General features: G+C 42.1%; 2 protein-coding genes across 4 annotated transcripts in view; one reads left to right on the top strand and one right to left on the bottom strand.

The window, feature by feature from the left end:
* The window catches only part of LOC144520439 (acetyl-coenzyme A synthetase, cytoplasmic-like), a 47,863-nt gene extending 37,926 nt beyond the window's left edge, over positions 1–9,937 (top strand). For all 3 annotated transcript variants that reach the window (XM_078254145.1, XM_078254144.1, XM_078254143.1), the window contains 3 exons: positions 2,134–2,310; positions 4,296–4,370; positions 6,001–9,937. In XM_078254145.1, coding sequence (XP_078110271.1) covers positions 2,134–2,310; positions 4,296–4,370; positions 6,001–6,128 — 380 coding nt within the window. In that variant the 3' untranslated portion in view covers positions 6,129–9,937. The remainder of the gene's footprint in view (positions 1–2,133; positions 2,311–4,295; positions 4,371–6,000) is intronic.
* A 2,886-nt stretch (positions 9,938–12,823) lies between these two features.
* Positions 12,824–17,726, bottom strand: LOC144520440 (galactose-specific lectin nattectin-like). Its single transcript, XM_078254146.1, has 7 exons — positions 17,620–17,726; positions 17,299–17,364; positions 17,053–17,074; positions 16,738–16,832; positions 14,818–14,952; positions 13,352–13,460; positions 12,824–13,059 (listed from the first exon to the last, which is right to left on the bottom strand). Exons 2-7 carry the CDS (start codon positions 17,362–17,364, stop codon positions 12,992–12,994), a joined length of 495 nt encoding a protein of 164 aa, XP_078110272.1. The 5' UTR covers positions 17,620–17,726; the 3' UTR covers positions 12,824–12,991.
* Between the last annotated feature and the right edge of the window lie 4,365 nt (positions 17,727–22,091).

The raw sequence follows: 22,091 nt of genomic DNA, 5'->3' as shown, positions 1-22,091 counted from the left end.
GAGGTACTAAACCCTGAAAGATGAAGAACACGCTGTGACGCGCTGAAGATCCAATTTCAATCATTTATTCCTCCACACGTACAACACAACTAGTACTGCGGTTACCAAATGTAAAGTGACTTTGTGATGCGAATAAGTGCGTGCTTGCGGTCAACAGAAAGTGTTCGCTCCCAGTCTCACCCCCTCTCTGTCAAAGCCCAAAACCAGGTGAACAGGCGAAGCAAACAGACTGTTATCATTTCCGCCCACCACCTACAATATCAGTGCATAATATAGTCATCAATGAATAATATAAATGAGACCATAAACATACAGGAGAAACATGTGGCTCCTATATACCGGAACAATGCAAATAATATAAATTAAAGATAGGATGGTTCCAGACTGTAAAATAAAAGTGAGGCATGAATAGCAATGTGTATATGAATGGGAATGCGTTTTGTTTATTTTGTCTTCCGCACATAATTTGTGTGGTAATATGTAATATGTGTAGAACATACAGAAATTAATAATAATACATTGAATAAGATTGATAAGATTCTGAGGGGCCTAACCACAAAATAGAAATAAAATAGAATGTAAAAAGGCTATGTGTAATAACCTTTAAGGTCAGTATTGATTATGAACGAGTTAAGATGACACGGTATGGATTAATGTCACGCGTTTTTTTTAGCATTTATGTGATGTTGTGTATCTATGTGATGGAAATAAACTAAACTAAACTGAAGATTTCCATTCCCGACTTGTCAAACATTCATTATACTCGCCATTCCCGACTTGTCGTGTGCCAATGTGACGTCATGGGAGCGCCGTAACTGTTTGTACCCGCGCGGTGGTCGCGACACTAGTTGCAGTCTTCTCCTGAACAGAGGTGGCGCTAATGAGGAAAGGCTGCCGACTTTGCTCTTTGTACTGACTAGAAGAAGAAGAAAAAGGTAAACAATGGCAGAACTGGCAGCAGCATTGACGTCAATCAATAGGCTCGTTGGAGATGAACTGCGCCTCGCCTGTAAAGTGGACGAGCAGGCGGGAGCGGTGACAAAAATCTGCTGTCAAGTCGGACAGTTTCCAGCCGATTCCAGCAGCTTTCAGGCTGAACAGGAAGTGACAGAAACACCGTGGTCTGATTCCGATTTAATAAAATGTTATCAGACCCATATATCAGCTCCTACATAGTCTCCAGTTGTTTTTATTATGACAGAGTGGCTGTTAACATGCTCTACATGCGATCTGATGCTGATTTTAATTAACAACACACTGTAGATGATCCGTAATCTGAACAGATTTAGTCTCTCTGACTTCTAAACGTCACTATCAGCCACACATCAGCCTTTAAATCAGACAAATAGCAGTTAAAATCCCTCCAAATCAAAATCAATACAAAGTTTACATAAAACGTCATCATGTTGAGTCAATTGTGAACCAATCAGCTGTTAGATTAGCTGAGAGGCCGGCGTTTCCCAGCATGCTCTGAGTCCGCCTGGGTCTTGCAGTTGGTGGAGAGCAACTGTGGCGCCTGGCTCTTAAAAACTGTGGCCGCCTTGATCTCGTGAGGTCATCGTTGCCCACGTGTGCATGACGTCAGATCAAGTCGGACACAAATCTAACCGGCATGCATTGGGCGGCGATCGCCGGTGATCAATTATGCGCAGACCTGGCTCATCTCCAACGAGCCTACTGTCAACAGTGGCTAAGATGATACTGGAGTCAATGGATGAGGAAGAACAGCTGCTTTTAAGCCTGCTTGCAAAGAAACAAAGAAAAAGAAGGTGGAACGTTCATCCTTTGAATAACGCCAGACATAAATATGGTGAGTTCAATATCCTCGTGAAACAAATGAGGATGATAGACGAAGAGAAACACTTTGAATACTTCAGAATGTCTGCACAACGATTCGATGAGCTACTTGGTCGGATCAAGCCTTTCATTCACCATAAAAGAGCTCATCTTAACCCGGTAAGTTTACAAGGGAGACCTGGTCCATGCTTCCTAAAGAAATAGATCGTCGCGCACTTTAAATCCTGGCGCGCCAGCGAGATCGACGTCATTTTGACGTCACGCGACAGGTCGGGAACGGCGACTGTGAAAAGGCCTTTACCCACCCTCCCATTGTGGCTCTCCTGTTCCTTCCAGGCCACTTACTGAGCACAGCGGAGGTGGAGTCGGCTCTGGCGGAGCACGAGGCGGTCGCCGAGGCCGCTGTGGTGGGCAGACCTCATCCTGTGAAAGGAGAAAGCCTCTACTGCTTCGTAACGCTCACTGATGGAGTGACGTACAGCCGCATGCTGGAGGCAGAGCTCAAACAACAAGGTTGGTAGAGACTTTATGTGCATTAAAATGTGTTTTATAATTGTATTTTTGTCGGGGAGGAAGAGGCTCCACTGAAACGCCAATACATTAAAGAAAAAGAAGACTTACACAATTAACCCTTGTGTTGTCTTCCCGTCGATCATGCAACCTTTTGTTTTTTGTCGCTTTTTCCGATGTTTTGCCATTTTTTACAGTTAGTTTTTTCACTTTTTCCGATGTTTTTTTTATTTTCGCTGTGATTCTTTCGAAGTTTTTGTTCTTTTCGACATTCTTTCATAATGTTTTTTTTCTCCATATGCTATAAAATGTAATAAATTCCCCTAAATTCAATAAAAGTAGTGATCTGATCATTTATTTTACTCGTGATGGATCCATCCCCGTTATTTATTTTGACATTTTGGTTGAAAGAAACCCAAATTCTGATATAAAAACCTTTTGAAAAAGGGTCCCATTTGACTCGAGGACACCAGGAGGGTAATTCCTGATCCCACTGTACACATATGAATATGATATGATGGTATTGAAAGTTTTCCCAACAATTTCTGCCAAAATTTATGTAGTTTTGTCTAGGGGTTGGAAAAATAATCCAAAATCATATGTACTGTGACTTTTTTTAGCGTGTGACCATTTTTAAATGGTCTAGAATTGAGTTTTTTTGTTTTTGTTTCTACCAATGATATAATAATATGTTCTGTTTCTACGGTACCGCTGACGGAGACTAAATCATATCCGTTTCCAGCAAAACAGCGATAGCAGAAAATGCAGAAGATCCACGTTATGTTCTTCTTTACGAATGAAATACATGTCAGGCTGACTGACTGACGGGTGACGTTCATTCTTCTCGTGTTTCCTGATATATTGTCTCTGTAAAATGTATTATTCAACTTTTTGTTTTTGCTAAAGAAGGAAAAGAAAATCTCAAAATCGCAATACAAATTGAATCGGCGCCCATGTATCACGAAAGAATCGAAGCAGTTAACCATTGTTAACGATATATCGGCGAGCCGATATTAGGCATTTTCCAAACCATCGGCATTTATAACGGCCGATAAATGAATATTTAAAAAAATAAAATAAAAACGGACGAAACCCCCTTCAACCATGTTGTGAGTGTTGGCGTTGCGTAGTTTGTCCACCAGAGGGCGCTCTACAGCGTCCCTGCTGGCAGCACGTGTTTAACCCTTTATTTTTCATATCGTACGTTTGTATTTTTATACATTTTATTTATCATAACGTTAATATATTTTGATGTTCTGACAATAAAACAAACATGTTTATTTTTAAACTGCAATATCATATTATTTTTGTGAGGACTCTTTATTATATATTATTATATATATATATATATATAACTAATGTTAGGGAAATCTGTTCATGTTTTGTTACGAGTTTCTGGATTTTCTTTTTAAATATATATCAGAATATCGGATTTTTAAATCACCAAATATTTGTATCGATATCGGCCTTAAAAATCTTTTATTGGTCGGGCTCTACTTCGTAGTAACTCGTAATAACAGCTCAGTCATACCAGCGGCAGTTAGTAGACGTTTTGAGTCGCTACAGAGCTCCGTGACACTGGCTACTGTGCTCCACATGGTGCTCCGCGACACCGGCTGTGGTGCTCCGCATGGTGCTCCGCGACACCGGCTACTGTGCTCCGCATGGTGCTCCGCGACACCGGCTACTGTGCTCCGCATGGTGCTCCGCGACACCGGCTATGGTGCTCGGCATGGTGCTCCGTCAGGTCAGCGGAAGTTGGTGGTTCAGTTACCCAAAATAGGTGACTGTGAGCCAGCCACAGAGCACTGTCGGCCCTTTCAGCGGGCATTGAGCTTAAGTTTGGGCAAGAAAAAGTGAGCATTATGCGGCGGCGGGAGACTCTATTCTTTTGAGGCATTTTTATTTCTATAGTAATACCTGGTTTTCAGTGACACTTCACGGAAGTCAGATTCTGAGTTGATTTTGTTGTTTTGTGGTGTTCACAGTGCGGGAGAAGATCGGTGCCATCGCTACACCAGACTTCATCCAGAATGCTCCAGGACTCCCCAAGACCAGATCTGGTAAAGTTACAACTGATCAAATAAATGATAATGCTTATAATTAATCTCTGTTTTTTTTTCTTGTTCTTTTACATATTTATTCCTTTTTATTGCACCCCAATGACTCCATACAGTTCTTTCAAATGACTTGATATTGGACTTAAGCAGATTCAGCTTTTTTCTGCTCCAAACAGTTGTTATTATATCGGCCTTTAAAAATCCACTATCTGTCGTCCTGTTACGGGCCGGCCACAGTGCACACATAACGTACGCGGAGCGGCTGTTCCAACACTACACTCCCTCTATAATCACTGAAACTGGCGACACCGAACACGAGAGCAGCGGAAATGGAGCGTACACACTGCGGAGAACTGCTTTACAATGGTAAAAATAGGATAGTCTTCTATTTATATTTTTTACATGAGGCTTTTAAACAGAAATGGATCAAACAGTGTCTATATTTCTAAACTACGATAGACAGGAAATGATTTAATGACTGTCGATGATAGAGGTTGGGTACCGTTTGGATTTTTACGATTCCGATTCTTGAAAAACTGAAGAATGACATCAAAGAGAGGCTCTTTTTTATTGAAAATGATTTAAATGTAACAATATATTAACGTTTTAAAGTACTTAAATATACAATAAGTAAACCTAAGTCACGTCATTTTTACGTCCGTTTCGGAGCGACGGGGAAAATATTTCAGTCGACACATTAAGTGGAACCGAAATTTGCGTTTTAATCCGCTCCGATTCCTACCGGTTGTGTAGGTTTCGGTACCCAACCCTACTCGTCAGTGCCCAGCGTTAGAGCGTTAGAGGGTACGGATGCTCTCTCACTCTCGCCTGACACACAGACGGACTGCAGCGTGCAGTTCAGTGTGGCGCTAACTCGGCAGATCGCTCTCTCCCTCTTTTTATTTTATTTTATTTTTTTTAATGGACAGGACAGCTTGGTGAGAAAGGGCAGAGAGAGGGAGAAGACATGTAGGAAATCGTCACAGGTCAGACTCTAACCCTGGACCTCTGCATCTTGGCATAAGCCTCGAAGTATATGTGCGCCTGCTCTACCCACTGAGCCAACCCGGCCACACCTAACTTTACTTTTAATGATATTAAACAAAGAGAAATGTTCTCCCCTCGTCTTTAAATGGTCATGAATCAATACAAGAGCAGCCTACTTCCTTGTTTACTGCTGCCGTGAAACGCTTGGTTACATTGTTACCTTGGTTCTCTGAGTAAAGACTATTTCTTAATTGAAGTTTTCTTTAAAATGGTGTTAAAATCTCGTCTCGTCACACCCCTAGTCAATAAGCGTATCGGCAGTTTGGTTTTGAGAGTTTCGGTTTTTATTTCTTGATTCCTTCACCTGCGTCATTTGATAACAGCGGACAATAAAATGGACATTTCACAGCGCTGTGCCGGCTCCAAAAAACTGAAGAGTAACAACAATCCCAAAGCAAAACCTCTCCGTCTCGCCTGTGAATCACACAGTCCTACACCGTGTGTGTGCGACGCAGGTGTAGCCAGTTAATAGATACTCCGCGAACAGTCCTCTTACGTTGCACGTTCAATGCAGCCAAAGCGTTAGTCTAACTATGTCAACAAACACAAATGCAGCGTCATCACCAATGCCCTCCGCTCTCCGCAGGCAAGATCATGCGACGGGTGCTCCGCAAAATCGCCTGTGACGAAAGGGACCTGGGCGACATCTCCACGCTGGCCGACTCCTCGGTGGTCGAGCATCTCTTCCAGAACCGATGCTGCGTCGGCGTGTGACGGCCTCCATGATCCTCGCAGGGAGGCTCCAACTGCAGCTGCGCGCCGGCAGCCACAAACACAACCAGGGGAGAAGAGGGAGAAGAGGAAGAAGAGACGGAGGAGAAACACAATAAACTTGGTCTTGTCCAACAAACAACCTTTAGCTCCTGATGAGTACGACCAGTGTGCAGCAGAGCCTGTATCTGAAATTATCCTCGCTGTCTTGAACATCCGTCTTGTTACTGGTAGAAGTAGTAAACACTTTAACAGCAACAAACAAAGTGTAGGAATTAATAAGAACATTAGTCATTTGGTTTTAATGTTTTCCAGAAGCAGAGAGTTGCTGCTGTTTAAAAAAAACAAGGCATTGGTGTGTATGAGAGCGAGAAGCCAGAGGTTGTTTCTGGCAAAGACCGTCCTGCAGTCCAACTGTGTGGAAGAGGTAGAACAGGGTAACACTTCCGTTGGTTTTATCCGAGTTAGGGGGGTCACGATTTTGCTCTCAATTTCAAAATCTAAAGCAGGATCAGCGTTTCCTGCAGTATTTTTTTTTCTCTCACCAGCCTCGCCTACTTGCGCACGTCCAAAGAAAACAACAGACGGGCTGGTAACATGCAGCTAAAAATGCAGGGTAACGTTGGCTTACTGGCTGGTAGCATGCAGCTAAACACACAGGGTAACGTTAGCTTACTGGCTGGAAGCATGCAGCTAAAGACACAGGGTAGTGTTAGCTTAGCGGTAGCCTGGAAGAACTGCTTCCCTGACGTCACTGCGTGGCAACATAAATTTAGCCTTCCCCGTGAGAGAGTTATGGAATCAAACAACGAAGGTAAAGCATGTGGTTTTCAACGGGACTCCATGGTGCATTCATGTGCACCTCATTAAACTAATAGTGCATTCACTTGAACCTTGTAAAATCTGAGAAACTCAGTGTTGTTACAAAGTACCCTTCTGCCATCTAGTGGCTCTTATTGCAGAATTGCCATCCCTGTTGAGAAAAAAAAGGTTTATATTGAATTGTGTGTGACCTTAAAATTCAAAAGTTGAATCGTGACACCCCTAATCCTAGTGTTTAGTCAAAAATACACAGCAATATCTGCTACTTAACTGCTCAGTGAAAGGATACAGTACTGTGAGTTTTGTGTCAGTACAATAGTTTTCCTGTAGTTAAAGGACAATTCCGGCGCAAAACGAACCTAGGGGTTAATAACAGATGTGTACCCACTCTGTCGCTCTCTGGGACATGTTTTCATGCTAATCCAATGTGTTTGTAGCTTGAAACAAGCTAGCGCGGACCGCTTACAGCGCTAGTATTCGGGGCACATGGAAAGTAAAAACAAATCGCTATTAATACCACTAAAAAGGCTCAAAATATCACCAAACTTCCACGGTAGCATGATGAGGGTCCCTAAATGTTAACCGAAGCATTGAGAACTTTGTAAGTGTACAGACAGTTTATTAAAAAGATAGTTTGGAAAGACAGTAGCTTCCAAGACGGCGGCCGTCTGTATACGAGAACGCGACTGTCTTTAAAAAATCTATCTTTTTAATAAACTGTCTGTACACTTATAATGTTCTCAATGCTTCGGTTAACATTTAGGGACCCTCATTATGCTACTGTTGAAGTTTGGTGATATTTTGGGCCTTTTTAGTGGTATTAATAGCGATTTGTTTTTACTTTCCCTGTGCCCCGAATACTAGCGCTGTAAGCTAATCAGCGGTCCGCAGTAGCGTCTTTCAAGCTCCAAACTCATTGGATTAGCATGAAAACATGTCCCAGAGAGCGACAGAGTGGGTACACATCTGTTATTAACCCCTAGGTTCGTTTTGCGCCGGAATTGTCCTTTAAAGTCAAAACGTTTCCACACTGGAATAAAGGTAACGTGAAGTGCTACCTGTATCTGCCCCTGTAGTTGTACAACAAGTTGTCTCCTCCCCCTCGCTCGCTGCCATAGTACTGTTATGTACACTGATGATTAACTAAATCTGAGAACGCTCAATATTTCTACTAGTTTTAATTTCTGAATTGTAATTTTCTAAAAAAAACAACAAAAAAACATGTAGTTTTGTGTAATTTTTTTTTTTTTTTTTTTAATTCCAGCGAATGTTTAACATAGGATGTGTTGGGTATGTCTGTTAGTGTGTCTGCACGCTTGTATGTTCCTTTTCCTTTTTTGTTTTTTTTTTGAGTTGCAGAGACGTGATTGGGCTCTTCTTTCAGCCTAGTGGAAACTGGGAACGTGTGTTCAGCGTCTTGTAGCTCAGGAGACTCTTCTAAACGCCCCAAACCCGCTGCAGGTCTCACTGAGAATGTGTCTAGAAGTCTGACTTTACACTCTGTGATTAAAAATAAGGTACCAAAGAAAAAACCCATCTCAAACGGCTGCAATTATGTGAGCTTGTGATTTGAATTGAACGTTTTTTTTGGAGTTGACGGAACTCATGAGTCTGGATCATGATACGGTACATTTCTAAAATGACACAGTAAAGTCTGTTAAATCAATGCTAAGGCACAAGGCCGGTGGTTTTCTATGGTTTTTATGAGTGTCTGTCAACATATTTCATGAAAAGACCAAAACCAACAAGGTGTTCGTCCGGCTCGAAACTAGGGATGCACCCAATCCAGATTTTTGGGGTTCTGCTGAATCCTGAATCCCCTGGTTGAGATTCTGCTGAATCCTCGTCCCGTCCTCAGTCCATGAACACAGTCAACACATTAATGAAGTAAACAGTGACTGTCCTCCCTTTGCCGTACCTGAAGTTGCTGCATTCTGGCTGCTGTCTGTAGATTCCTTCATGCTCAGCTCGTATTCTTCCAGATGTTTCATACCAGATGTTGTAACAGCGGTGATGTTGTGTATTGTTTAGGGTCCTCGCCACCACCAGACTAATCAGCATTGCAGATTGAACATGTAGCTGGACTTGAATGGCCTTCTTTTGACTGAAAGTACTGCCAAACAACACTTTTTCTGCTCACCAGTTCCATTTCCACTTCCTCTCAGCCTGCTGCATTGAAGCTCCACCTACGTAAACACCTTCCTGTAATCAATGGCGCCGTCATCACGTCGACCAGCGTAGCGCGCAGAGGGCAAGCGTAGGGTTCAGCAGAAACCCAACCTCGTCAAAAAGCCCAATATTCACCCGAAGCCGAATCCTGGATTCAGTGCATCCCTAATCTAAATACTTTAACTACAAGCCCTCATTGTTGGTTTGGATCTTTTTACGGGATTTGTGTACGATAAGAAAAATATAGAATATCACTTCCTCCATCCTTTTCGTGTTTATTTTTAGATATTAAAGGAGAAAGTGTCAGTCAGTCTGTGGATAAAAAAAACAATGTCTTTAACTTACAGTAAGTCAAGGTTGAAGCAATGTACCATTCAAAACATAAAATTGAGTCAAATTGAGCTAAACATGTGAACTCAGCTCATGTTGGGGGGCTTTAAAGGTTTCTCTTAGTTTTTACGTTGTAGACGACGTCTGTGATCGTGAGAATGATATAATTTGAGTGTGACGAAGCAGAAGCAGGACCTCATACTGATTTCATTATCTTTTTTGAATTTGTTGCCGTTTGTGTCTCGATGTGCCAACTAAAGTAACAGTGCGGCAGGGTGTGTAAAGCTAATAATTGTATCTAATGTTTGAGAAAAGTGCAGCTGCTTATTTGATTTAGAAGCTTTTATTTGTGTAACAACTCTGGTGAAGGAAAGAGAATTTTGCCGTTTGTATCTTTTTGTTTTTCTCTCTGTTCATCCCCAGTTTTGTGTTGTTTTCGTTTCTGTATCAACGTGTATGCAATGACAGTAAATGGACATGACTACTGACTCATCCTCTGTCACTGGCTCGTCTTTTAAAAAAAAGTATTTATATTATATGTGTGTAGAATATTAGCTGCGTGCAGTCATTGAGGAAGTCGTTGACGTCGAAATATCTGACGCATAGAAGGTTAAGCTTAAGCCTTTAACTATAGTTTAAGCCTTTTATGGCATAAGAGTGCATTGTGTACCAGCAGACATGTATAAAGTACTAGAGACCCATACTTGAGTAAAAGTACAAGTGCTCTTATCAAAAAAGTGACTTGAGTAGAAGTTGAAGTGCTCTTTAAGTGGAAGTACTCAAGTATTCCAACATGTTTTGTACTTAAGTATTGCAAGTAGTTTATTTTAAAATGTATTACTCAAGTACTGAAAGTACAAGTATTGTGTTATGTAGGAAGCAGTCAAAAGTTTGAATATCATATTGTTTATATTAATTCAAATGTTTAGCCTAAAGGACACTCACAATTCCTTTGGCTGTAGCAGCAGTACAAGGAATGAGTCGTTACATTTTTATAACTGTTGGGATTTTAACCCTGTGAATGCTGGATGATGTGTATCAGCTGCTCCAGGGCTCCTATCAGAGAGCACCAGTCACCAGGTGGAGTTCAACTTTTTACTTGGTAGTAAGATGGTGCGTTACAGGCAGTCACGAGCTGTATATTGCTGGATACATGAAGGAAGTTTCTGACATAAACCCAAAAAGGTACAATAATGTCACAGCTGTTATAACTATTCTATCTATCTGATATAACAGTGGGTTATTAATCACTTATTATCAAATACTGAAATAAAATGTACAATTATCACACTGTGCAAGTAAAATGGAACATCCTCTCCAGCACAGTAACAATTAAAGCCCCAAAAAACGTATCACACAGTAGCTAGTAACGTGCAATGAACAGTGGAAAGTCAGCAAGTGTTAAAACAATGGTTATGTTATGAAAAACAATGTACTTCTGGTTTAAATGTACATTATGTTCCCTACAGCCAGATTGAATCAACTGACTTAACATTTGACATGAGCCTCATTTCAACCCAAGCTTCTAAAGAATGATTAGGTCTTGTCTGACATTTAGCATACTGGAGGAGACTCATTGTCCCCACAGGAACGGTAACTGCTCCCCAGCCGTTTGAGAGCCACCCACTGTTGGGCCAGACTTGATTAGAACAAAGGAAAGGCATATGCATATCTGTAAACTTGAATAGAATAGGCACTACCGTGATAAATGACCTTTGTCTTGACCTGGAGTAACCTGACAATTCAGAGGTGGGACCTTATCGTGAGAAAATAGGGAGAGATGTCATTTGAGGAACCACCCTCAACTTCTTTAGGATAAATTTGGAATACTGAGAAGGATTCAGGACTGCAAAACTGTGACCCCACGAGGAGGCAGTTTCTGTATGTCCGCTGCTTGCAGTGTATTGTTTTGTCATGTCACAAGACTGTTTCTACGTGACTCCATCAAGGTGGAGCATGAGTCAGTCCGCTGTTAGCTGCAGTGTAACATTTGCTTTCTGTCATGTCATTTTCATCATGTTGTTTATTAAACCTTTTTGCTTAACTTTCAATTGGGCCAAGCCTTTCTTCTTCCTCCTCAGAAATCAAGCACTATTTCAAAATAAGATGAACTAGCAGCTTCACATCACCGGGTAAAACAGTTAACATTCAGGACTCATTACAGACTGAAACGACTCAAACAGCTTAATCTGCTGCCACAATAGCTAAATAGAAAGAGTACAAACTTACATCGTCTCTGACTTCTGAACAGGCGACCGCCGTAATGAAAAGAAACACGACGCCATCTCGGGGATTTCTTACATAACTTACGTAATTAGCGTACGCAACTAACGTAGCCGTAACCTACACACACTGTAACCTACACACACTGTAACCTACACACACTGTAACCTACACACACTGTAACCTACACACACTGTAACCTACAGTCTCCGTAGTGTGAGGAATTCTAGTAGGCCAGTTCTACTTTGTTACTATACATCTCTGTGTACCAGACAGATAAGCAGAAAAACAGAAAAGACAGTTAAAGTTAAGAGATTAGGAGAGGAAGTTGCACCACACAGAGGCCCCGACCTTGGCGTGTGTGATTGTGAAGATAACAGTATCTGTCTAGAAACTAGAAGACACCCCCATGTGAGGAGAGAATAAAGACGGAGGGAAAGCTTAGATCGGAGCTCATTCGAACCGAGATCCTGGTGGACCGGGCTCTGACTTCATGTCTGTTGCTAGGGAAACTTAGACTATTTTTGTGAACCCACAGCTGTGTTGTAACTCTCATGCTGGACTCTGTAAACTTTGCTTAACTGATCTCTTCATCTCAGATTGATCCTTGTGTTCTGGTAAACTTAAGTCCGATGAAAGAAGGCGCGGGAATTAATTCAGACAAATTCCCCTTACATGTGTTTTTGCAGAAAGGTTTTTTATCCCTGAAGGTTCATAGCGAACATCTGCATACCTGTGCGCTGGTGTGTACGTCAAGATGGCATGTGTGTGAGTGTGTGTGTGTGTGTGTGGTAGAGCGAGGGATCAGTGAAAGCGTGACAGAGTGATAACTGCGGAGCGAGTACTGACTCTAGAGTCATAGTGAGAGAAACAAAGTGTCTCCCCTGTTCTTTCTGACCACGGTGGGAAATCTGGAGCAGGAGAAGTTAACCCTCTCCTTGATTTCATGTTGATGGAGAAGGAGAACCAGGAAATGAGTCGGGGGGGGGAAATGCAACGCTACCAAGCCATGTAGTTACATTTTTCGAGAGGTGCACGGCAGGCTACGGCGTAGGGTCCGGTGTAGACGCAGAGGGGTCTGCGTGGGTACGCCGTTGATTCAACACAAAAGCATAAAATGGCCTTGAGATGGTTGTATAAAGGAGTGAGGCAGATTGCTGAACAGGATATATTTATTTATTGATCAAAGTGAAATCAAATCTGAACTGTCAATAGATCTTCCAGCAGTGACGTCATCGAGGCTTAACGTCCTGGTAGAAGTGACATCATCAGTGGGGATGTGACATCATCCTGACAGATGTGTCGGCTCACGGCGGGCGTCTTCACAGGGGTTTGGAACAGAGGAAAGATTTCTTCTGATCACAGTTTGTGTCGTTGACATAATCTTCTCCTGTAGACAGAGATTTAAAAAAGGGACAATAATAAAAAGTTAGTTTTCACCTTGACATTGTTTCCCTTTTCTCAACTAAGCAAGTCAAACTCTCTTTATACAGCACTCTCCAAAACTGATCAAATGCTTCACTGTTGCGTAAATGATAGCACATTTCAAAAGATAAAAGAAACAACCAAAAATAAATGCCATGTATAAATGAAACAACATTTAATGATGTCGGGTTACAGCACATTAGAAGTTACAAAAGATCCTTTTCCTTTCTATTATCAACAGATAATTAGTTTTTTACCGTTATAGTTAATCTCCATGCAGTTTCCTGTTGCCTCGTTGTTGGGCTCCCCTTTGCCCCATCCTGTGAAGTCAAACTTGGAACCATCACTCCACATCCACACACCCTCCTGAAAGAAAAAGTTACAGAGCCTTTAACATGGTGGGAGTGTCACTTAAAGACCCCCCCCCCCCCCCTATGTAGATCAAGTAGACTTTATATTCAACCCGTTCTCACTCCGAACTCGTAAAATAAGGACGTTTGGACAGTGGCTGTCAGCGTCTGATGCGACGAAAAAGGCGTCTTTCAGCGTGTTTGTGTAACGCACCGGGGAGAGCAGCAGTTAGAGAGGATTTAGAGAGGAGTATGTAAGGATGTTGGTTGGGGGGGTGGATGGGTCAAACACGGGACTTTCACCCAGGAGAGCGGGGTTCACGTCCTGCTTGTCACACTTAACTATAGTTGATTTTTTTCCTTTAACCGACCTGTTCTTCCCGCGTCACAGAACCGTACGCCCACCCACGACCTTTTCCTTAACATAACTGCGTCAAAAAGGACGGCAATAGTCCCGACCAAGCGAGTTTACTTATAGCGCTAAAGGCGACTTTTAGCGTCAATAAGAACGACAAAGGCACCTGACCAAGCGTCCATATTTTACGAGATGGGTGTGAGAACGTGTTATATTTCACAATGCTTTTTTTAACCTCAGATCGTTTATAGATTTCGACATTTCGGACCAATCTTGAAGGACGCTTCATTGCAGAATCAGATTTAAAAACAGCTAATATAGCCACAAGCTAATATGCTGAATCGCAGATTTAGTATGTGTTCACTGTCTGTGAAGACCACACTTTTTAAAGCTTTGTGCACCCCAATGTATACTGCCCACTTGTGGCAGCGCTATAAAAAAGCAGTATGCAGAAACTCAATGTGGCATACTGTATAATGATGGCATGAGGCTGCTGCTTAAAATGCCACGATGGAGCAGTACAAGCCAAATGTTTGTAAGAGATGTATCCACCTGTCCTGCTGTACTCAGGAATCTCATGTACAGATGTATGTGTAGACTAACGGAGTCATTCAACAGCATAATTGCAACACTAGTGAACCTGCAATGAGTGTGGTTAGGTTCACTTTGAGATTGTGGAACCATTGGCGTTATAGTCTATATGGTATCTGAACACTCTTTGTGTATTGTGGAACTCTGACTGTTGGAGTCATTTCTTCTTGTATGTGTTTTGCCTTGTATTTGTCTGTCTTTTGCTATGTTTTGTATTGTGCTATGGACCGTTTTTTTGTGTCCTGAATAAAGAATAAAGTAAAAAGTAAAGAAGTATACTGGCGTGGAATTTGCCTTGGAATTTCATGGAGATTTGTTTTGTTTGTTTCAGATCCAGCCTTAATTTATACATTTTAGTTTGTTGTGTTACGGTTATGTTCATCAAAGACTGGTTCCAGCATGTGCTGTAAAGAAAGGTTGGACTCACCTTTGCTGCATGGTAGCCTCCGACCCAAGTGTTTTTGTTTGAGCCAGTCACTAGCTGAATCCCCTCTCTGAGTAACGTGTACTCCTCTGTAGTGGGGAGGGAAGCCAGATTTCCACCGATAATAGTGCAGAAATGCTGATGAAGGAGAAAGAGTGTGGAGCAACCAAAGACAGTGAGAAAAAAATAATGCATAGATAAAGTGAGTTGGATGGGGACGGAGAGTTATAAAAAAACAGTAGAGACTATTGGGCTCTATCTGGCACCCAGCGCAGCGCAAAGCCCGACGCAGTTGTCAATTCCCCGTCCAGCGCCCGCGTCATTTAAATAGCAAATGCACCTGCGCCCATCTGTGGCCCATGGGCGTGCTGGTCTTACAGGGAGGTGTGTTCAGGTGCATTCTGGGCGTGCTGGTCTTACAGGGAGGTGTGTTCAGGTGCATTCTGGGCGTGCTGGTCTTACAAGGAGGTGTGTTCAGGTGCATTCTGGGCGTATTGTTATCTTGAGGCAGCGGAAAGTGGTCGCTTCATTGACCAACAAAAACCTGAGGCCTGTACTACGAAGCAAGATTTGGCGGTAACGAGCTAACTTCAGGTTCAACCCGGGGTTTTCTGTACCACGAAGGTGGATTAGTTGTTATCGGGTTCAATCGCCGTGGTAACTCATGCTGAACGCCTAACCTGGTCGGGAGCAGGTTAAGTTGGAGATTAGAGATCAACCGGTGTTAAAGCACCGCCTACTGACCAATCAATACTCGGTTGATAACGGCGTCACCGTTCTTAGAAGATCAGGCGGAGCTCGGTGCACAGAGAGAGAGGAGAGAGAGAGAGAGAGAGAGAGAGACAGACAGACAGAGAGAGAGAGAGACAGAGAGAGAGAGAGAGAGAGAGAGAGAGAGAGAGACAGAGAGAGAGAGAGAGGAGAGAGAGAGAGAGAGAGAGAGAGAGAGAGACACACAGAGAGAGAGAGAGAGACAGAGAGAGAGAGAGAAAGAGAGAGAGAGAGACAGACAGAGAGAGAGAGAGGAGAGAGAGAGAGAGAGACAGACAGAGAGAGAGAGAGAGGGGTCATAAAAGTTCAAACATTTAGAGACCGACAACCCCGTTAACATTCACTGATGGGTATCTTTATGAAAGATATAGATTTTAAGAGGAGGGAATTACATATAAGCTATTTGTCGGCTTCTTGAGCCGTGTGTTGCCAATACGCACATCGGTTAGAATGATGTTTTGATATTTTTTTATTTTCTCTCTCGATCGCTTCCCACTGCCAGGGTTTCAACTGAAATAAAAGGCTAAAGCAACGACAGTTCAAGGAGAAAAAACAGGGGGACCCAAGCAGCCGCTTAGTTCGCTTATGCCTCGGGCCGGCTTTGGTTGGTTGTCGGTTATAACCAGGGCTTTAAATGAACGTTTTTGATCACCAGCTAGTTGATTTTCTAAAGCTACCAGCCAATCAGATTTTCCACTAGCCACGTTTTGTTTTTTCTTAACTAACTTTACTACTTCATTTCAGCTCCTCTGGTTCGTTTCGCGCCTTCTCCGTTTTCAGCGTAGCTCGTAATCGATACCACCCACGTTGGGCACATAGCCAATGACTGAATGATTTGTCACGACATAGTGTTGATGGGAAATGTAGGATTAATACAACAAGCAGTGTTGCCAGAGAAAGATTTCCAAGCCAAACACACAAAACCACCCACAAATATTGGCGGAAAACAGACCAATCTGGCAACACTATCATTGCATCATCTCTGCAGCCTACAGATTCAAACAGAGGCTGTGTTGTTTACTTCATTCATCACCAGCCAAGTTGGCTAGTAACTTTACAATGTTACCCACCAAAGTTAATTTTGACCCACATTTAGGGTTGGCAAGAGTCTATTTAAAGCCCTGATATAACTGATATAATTTCAAAACGTACCTCTGCATCAGCCCAGTCCATTTCACCGTGGTGGAACATGTAACAGTTCTGGTAAAACAGAGTCCATCCAGGAGGGCAACATTTACCGTATTCATCTATAACACAAATGTAGATGATTAAAAGGACAATCATGTAAAGAGCCTCCAATTGTCCAAAGCCAGGGAGGTCTGAGAATAGTGTCCCTCAGCACAATCTTTATGGACAGCCTCCCAAATAGGACCTGCTTTGCCTCGAGCAATCCTAAAATCATTTTTATAGACTAACCAGAAAATAACCAGAAGTGCTTTCACCTCCACCATTATGAGAAGTACCAACCTGGTGCTGTCTCATTCTCTGCCTGTAAACATAAAGTAATGACCTTTAGTATTTAACCCTGAGAGTTTAAAAAATACACGACATGATTTTGAGTTTTGATTGAAATGTGTTTTGTATTATTAATATCATTAATTACCAACATCATGTTCACAAACATGATGTTGGGCTGGTTTAATGTAAAAAGTTAAGATGTTATAAAACCAAAGATCTTTGTAAAGTAAATGTTTTAGTGTGCGTGTGACTTACATTTGCTCCAGTCCACAGTCCACTGGTCAAACACAGGACCACCATGAAATGAAGACCTGATGCCATCTGGGTAGAGACGCAGTACATTAATGATAGTTTATTAATGGAGTTACACAAAATGTGAACTAAAATACAAAAATTAAAATGACAATTTCAATCATTGAAACTGCAGCAACGCTATTTGGTGATAGAGGAAGATTAAAGAAAGTTAGCACGTTTACAGAAACAAGGCATTGTGATAAAGAACAGATGTAAACTCTTTTCTGTAGATATGAATAAAACATCTGTTGCTATGATGAAAGGCAGGAATGAGAGTCGTACCTTGTTGTGATGATCAGATAAAGTTGAACTTGCAGCAGTAGCAGGTAGCACGGTGACTTTGAGACAGAAACCCAGAGCTTATATACCTTCTCTGGGTGCGTTTGGCTCAGACACCTGCAGCGTGTCTCTCTGTTCACAGGATAGCATTTAATTATTATAATTAATTCTGAGTTACCTACAGTAACTGAATGTTCTTCAAACAAAGAAAGGATGATCCAATCCTTTTAGCTATCAGCTACAGGTGCTGGTCATATAATTAGAATATCATGAAAAAGTTGATTTAGTTCAGTAATTCTATTCAAAAAGTGAATGTGTATATTATATTCATTCGTCACACACATACTGATATATTTCAAGTGTTTATTTCTTTTAATTGTGATGATTATAACTGACAACTAATGAAAACCCCAAAGTCAGTATCTCAGAAAATTAGAATATGAGTTAAGACCAATACAAAAATAGGATTTTTAGAAATGTTGGCCAAATGAAAAGTATGAGCATGTACAGCACTCAATACTTAGTTGGGGCTCCTTTTGCCTGAATTACGGCAGCAATGCGGCGTGGCATGGAGTCGATCAGTCTGTGGCACTGCTCAGGTGTTATGAGAGCCCAGGTTGCTCTGATAGTGGCCTTCAGCTCTTCTGCATTGTTGGGTCTGGCGCATCGCATCATCCTCTTCACAATACCCCATAGATTTTCTATAGGGTTAAGGTCAGGGGAGTTTGCTGGCCAATTAAGAACAGGGATACCATGGTCCTTAAACCAGGTACTGGTAGCTTTGGCACTGTGTGCAGGTGCCAAGTTCTGTTGGAAAATGAAATCTGCATCTCCATAAAGTTGGTCAGCAGCAGGAAGCATGAAGTGCTCTAAAACTTCCTGGTAGACGGCTGCGTTGACCCTGGACCTCAGAAAACACAGTGGACCAACACCAGCAGATGACATGGCACCCCAAACCATCACTGACTGTGGAAACTTTACACTGGACTTCAAGCAACGTGGATTCTGTGCCTCTCCTCTCTTCCTCCAGACTCTGGGACCTTGATTTCCAAAGGAAATGCAAAATGTACTTTCATCAGAGAACATAACTTTGGACCACTCAGCAGCAGTCCAGTCCTTTTTGTCTTTAGTCCAGAGTGGCTTGACACAAGGAATGCGACAGCTGAAACCCATGTCTTGCATACGTCTGTGCGTGGTGGTTCTTGAAGCTCTGACTCCAGCTGCAGTCCACTCTTTGTGAATCTCCCCCACATTTTTTAATGGGTTTTGTTTCACCATCCTCTCCAGGGTGCGGTTATCCCTATTGCTTGTACACTTTTTTCTACCACATCTTTTCCTTCCCTTCGCCTCTCTATTAATGTGCTTGGACACAGAGCTCTGTGAACAGCCAGCCTCTTTAGCAATGACCTTTTGTGTCTTGCCCTCCTTGTGCAAGGTGTCAGTGGTCGTCTTTTGGACAGCTGTCCATTCAGCAGTCTTCCCCATGATTGTGTAGCCTACAGAACTAGACTGAGAGACCATTTAAAGGCCTTTGCAGGCGTTTTGAGTTAATTATCTGATTAGAGTGTGACACCAGGTGTCTTCAATATTGAACCTTTTCACAATATTCAAATTTTCTGAGATACTGAATTTGGGGTTTTCATTAGTTGTCAGTTCTAATCATCAAAAGTAAAAGAAATAAACACTTGAAATATATCAGTCTGTGTGGAATGAATGTATACATCATACAAGTTTCACTGTTTGAATGGAATTACTGAAATAAATCAACTTTTTCATGATATTCTAATTATATGACCAGCACATGTATATCATGTTTGATGTTTGAGACTTGGTGACTTGGACTTGAGTCGACTCGAGTCACTGTTTTGATGACTTGCAACTTGACTTGACAAAAAATAAATGACTAGAGCCTTGACTTGGACTTGTAAGTTAATGACTCGAGACTTGCCTTGCCTTGAGGCATGACGACTCGGATGTGTATTTATAAGTTTGAATGTTAGCTGTTAAGTATAAAATAATATAATTTAATGTCACGTTTCTGTCTAACTATCAAGTATGCCATGCAGTGGCAGCAGCGCAAACTGTGAATCACGATTGGACGACTCAAAAAGCTGCCCGGTATGTGATTGGCCTGATTGGATGACTGGCTGTCAGTCAAACCTGTTGCTATGGCAAAGACCCTTGATGAAGCCTCATTAGTCGGACAAGACCACCACAACCAGTGTTGCCAATTTAGCGACTTTGTTGCTAGATTTAGCGACTTTTCAGACCCTCTTAGCGACTTTTTTTCAATTTTTACAAAATTTTCAACTATTGTCCAGAGAGCACGCGAAGTATTTCTCGCCTGTAGCCGCCAAAACAGTCTTCTGTTCTGTGACTGAGGAGCAGCGGAGCTCCTCTCTCTCCTCATGTGCAGCAGCACTGCGCACAGTGCGCAGGCAGGTAGAAGGGGGACAGGGTTGACAGTGTGCGGGTGCTGGTGTAGGTAGGAGAGACAGCTGGACGCGACGGGAGAAATGATTGCGTAATGACGTCAAAGATCAATTCATCTAGCGACTTTTAGCGACGTTTGGAGCTGGTGCTAGCGACATTCATTGGAAAAGAGTTGATTACTACGGCAGCGACTGTGCCACGAGTCATTACTTTTGGATTTAAAAATTGCACGCAAGAAGAAAAAAGCAAACTGCTGAATGCAAGACCTGTTCATCAAAAAAAGTGACTTGATTTGGGACTTGACTGGCCTTAACTAAGGACTCAACTTCATTTCCCCCAAAACAAAGTAACTACAGACTTGGACCAAATGACTTGAGACTTGAGCAAAGATGACTTGGTCACAACACTGCCTATTACCCTGTAATAGCTCACCTTTAAAATGAAATATACATTTAAATAGAGGCCACTATCTTTACACACTGGCCCCATGGGCCACCAAGCTCTTACATTTGGTGGCCAAAGTACATTTTTGGTGGCCCAAATGTAAACATAAAAACAAAACAGAAAAGACAACTTAACACAGCCTGCCTTAACTGTAACACTTCCATAAATGAAAACACATTAACAGAATGAAAATACTATTTATTCAAATTGAAAACTAGAGTTATTTGTAAAAGTATATATTCTTTCACAGTTTCTAACTTCAGTCTCTGTTAAAAAGTGGCCACAGGCCATCAGGCAATGCCTAAAGCTGACATATTATGCTTTTCCGTATTTCCTGTCATATCTACAATGTTACAATGTTGGATTTTCATGTTTATCGTGGCCAAAACTTCAACTTCAAATAATGAGGCAAACGTTCAGATTTCTGAATGCTCCGGTTTCAACGTTTTTTTCTCTCGGCTAAGTGTTACGCAACTCTAAGCCGGCCTTCACCATACCATGACCTATAATTGGTCATTTGCTCCAGGCAGGCAGAACTGGAGTGTGTATGTGTTTTTAAGCTACTGTGGTGTAATCATAGTCGCATGTAGCTCCATGCTAACGGCAGTAAAAGATGTCATCTTGGCTGCCAATGTTAAATTCTCTTCAATTCCGGGTCGCATTACTCCAGGAACATTTTCGGTTATGTAGTATTTGGTTTAAAAGCCTTTATCTGTGATTGTTGACTGTAGAAAGTGCTGCTATACTCTATGAATGTCTACTGCTAACTATAGTAGCTACATGGCTAGCGGCAGTAAAAGACTTCATCTTGGCTGCCAATGTTGTTAAATTATCCCCAATTTCGGGTCGCAGTACTGCTGAAACATGTTCGCTTGGTTAGTATTTGGTTCAGATGCCTTTATCTGCAATTTGGTTTTGTTTTTCCAACAGGTGACATATAGCACAGTCCATGGTGAACAAAGCATAGTGGAAACAGTGTGTCACTTCCCTTTAAATCCCCTACCCACCCACAAACAACCCAGTTCAGGTCCAAAACAGACGGGGACCAACAACACGGACCCATACACACTGACAAACACACACCAGTACGGGACATTCAAAAGATAAAAGTAAAAAAGATAGATAAATTAAAAGAGATACAGGAAGAAAGGAGATAAAACAACAACAACAACAACAAAATGAGGAGATGAGGGGGGGCGGCAGCTGGCGTCAAATGGAGCAGTCCAGAAGGAGCTCAGTCCTCTGAGTCAGGAGATAAACTGAGGGAGTCAACGAGTTCTAGGAAATAGAGGATAGAGACCCGGGTTCGGACAGATATTTATAAATGATGTTGGGGTTCTGGTCGGGCTCGGTCACATCAGCGCGATAAGACATTGAACATTTTACATTTAAAAAAGCTTATTATGTAGGTGAGCGCCTGTGTTAACGTGCGCTTGTTGCCCAGTGTGAGCTGATGCCTCATCTGTTGACATTTCTGAATGCCTTCCTACAGCTGCTTAATGAAAGCTTTCCACACAAACAAACGTACATGTGTCATTAGTATGAGAATAACTGTTGGGCTTGGGTCGGACATAAATATATTAATGCCTCGGGTCGGG

This window comes from Sander vitreus, chromosome 7 (assembly GCF_031162955.1).
Source record: "Sander vitreus isolate 19-12246 chromosome 7, sanVit1, whole genome shotgun sequence".
Classification (NCBI taxonomy): domain Eukaryota; kingdom Metazoa; phylum Chordata; class Actinopteri; order Perciformes; family Percidae; genus Sander; species Sander vitreus.
This window is presented reverse-complemented; position numbering and strand designations above follow the sequence as displayed.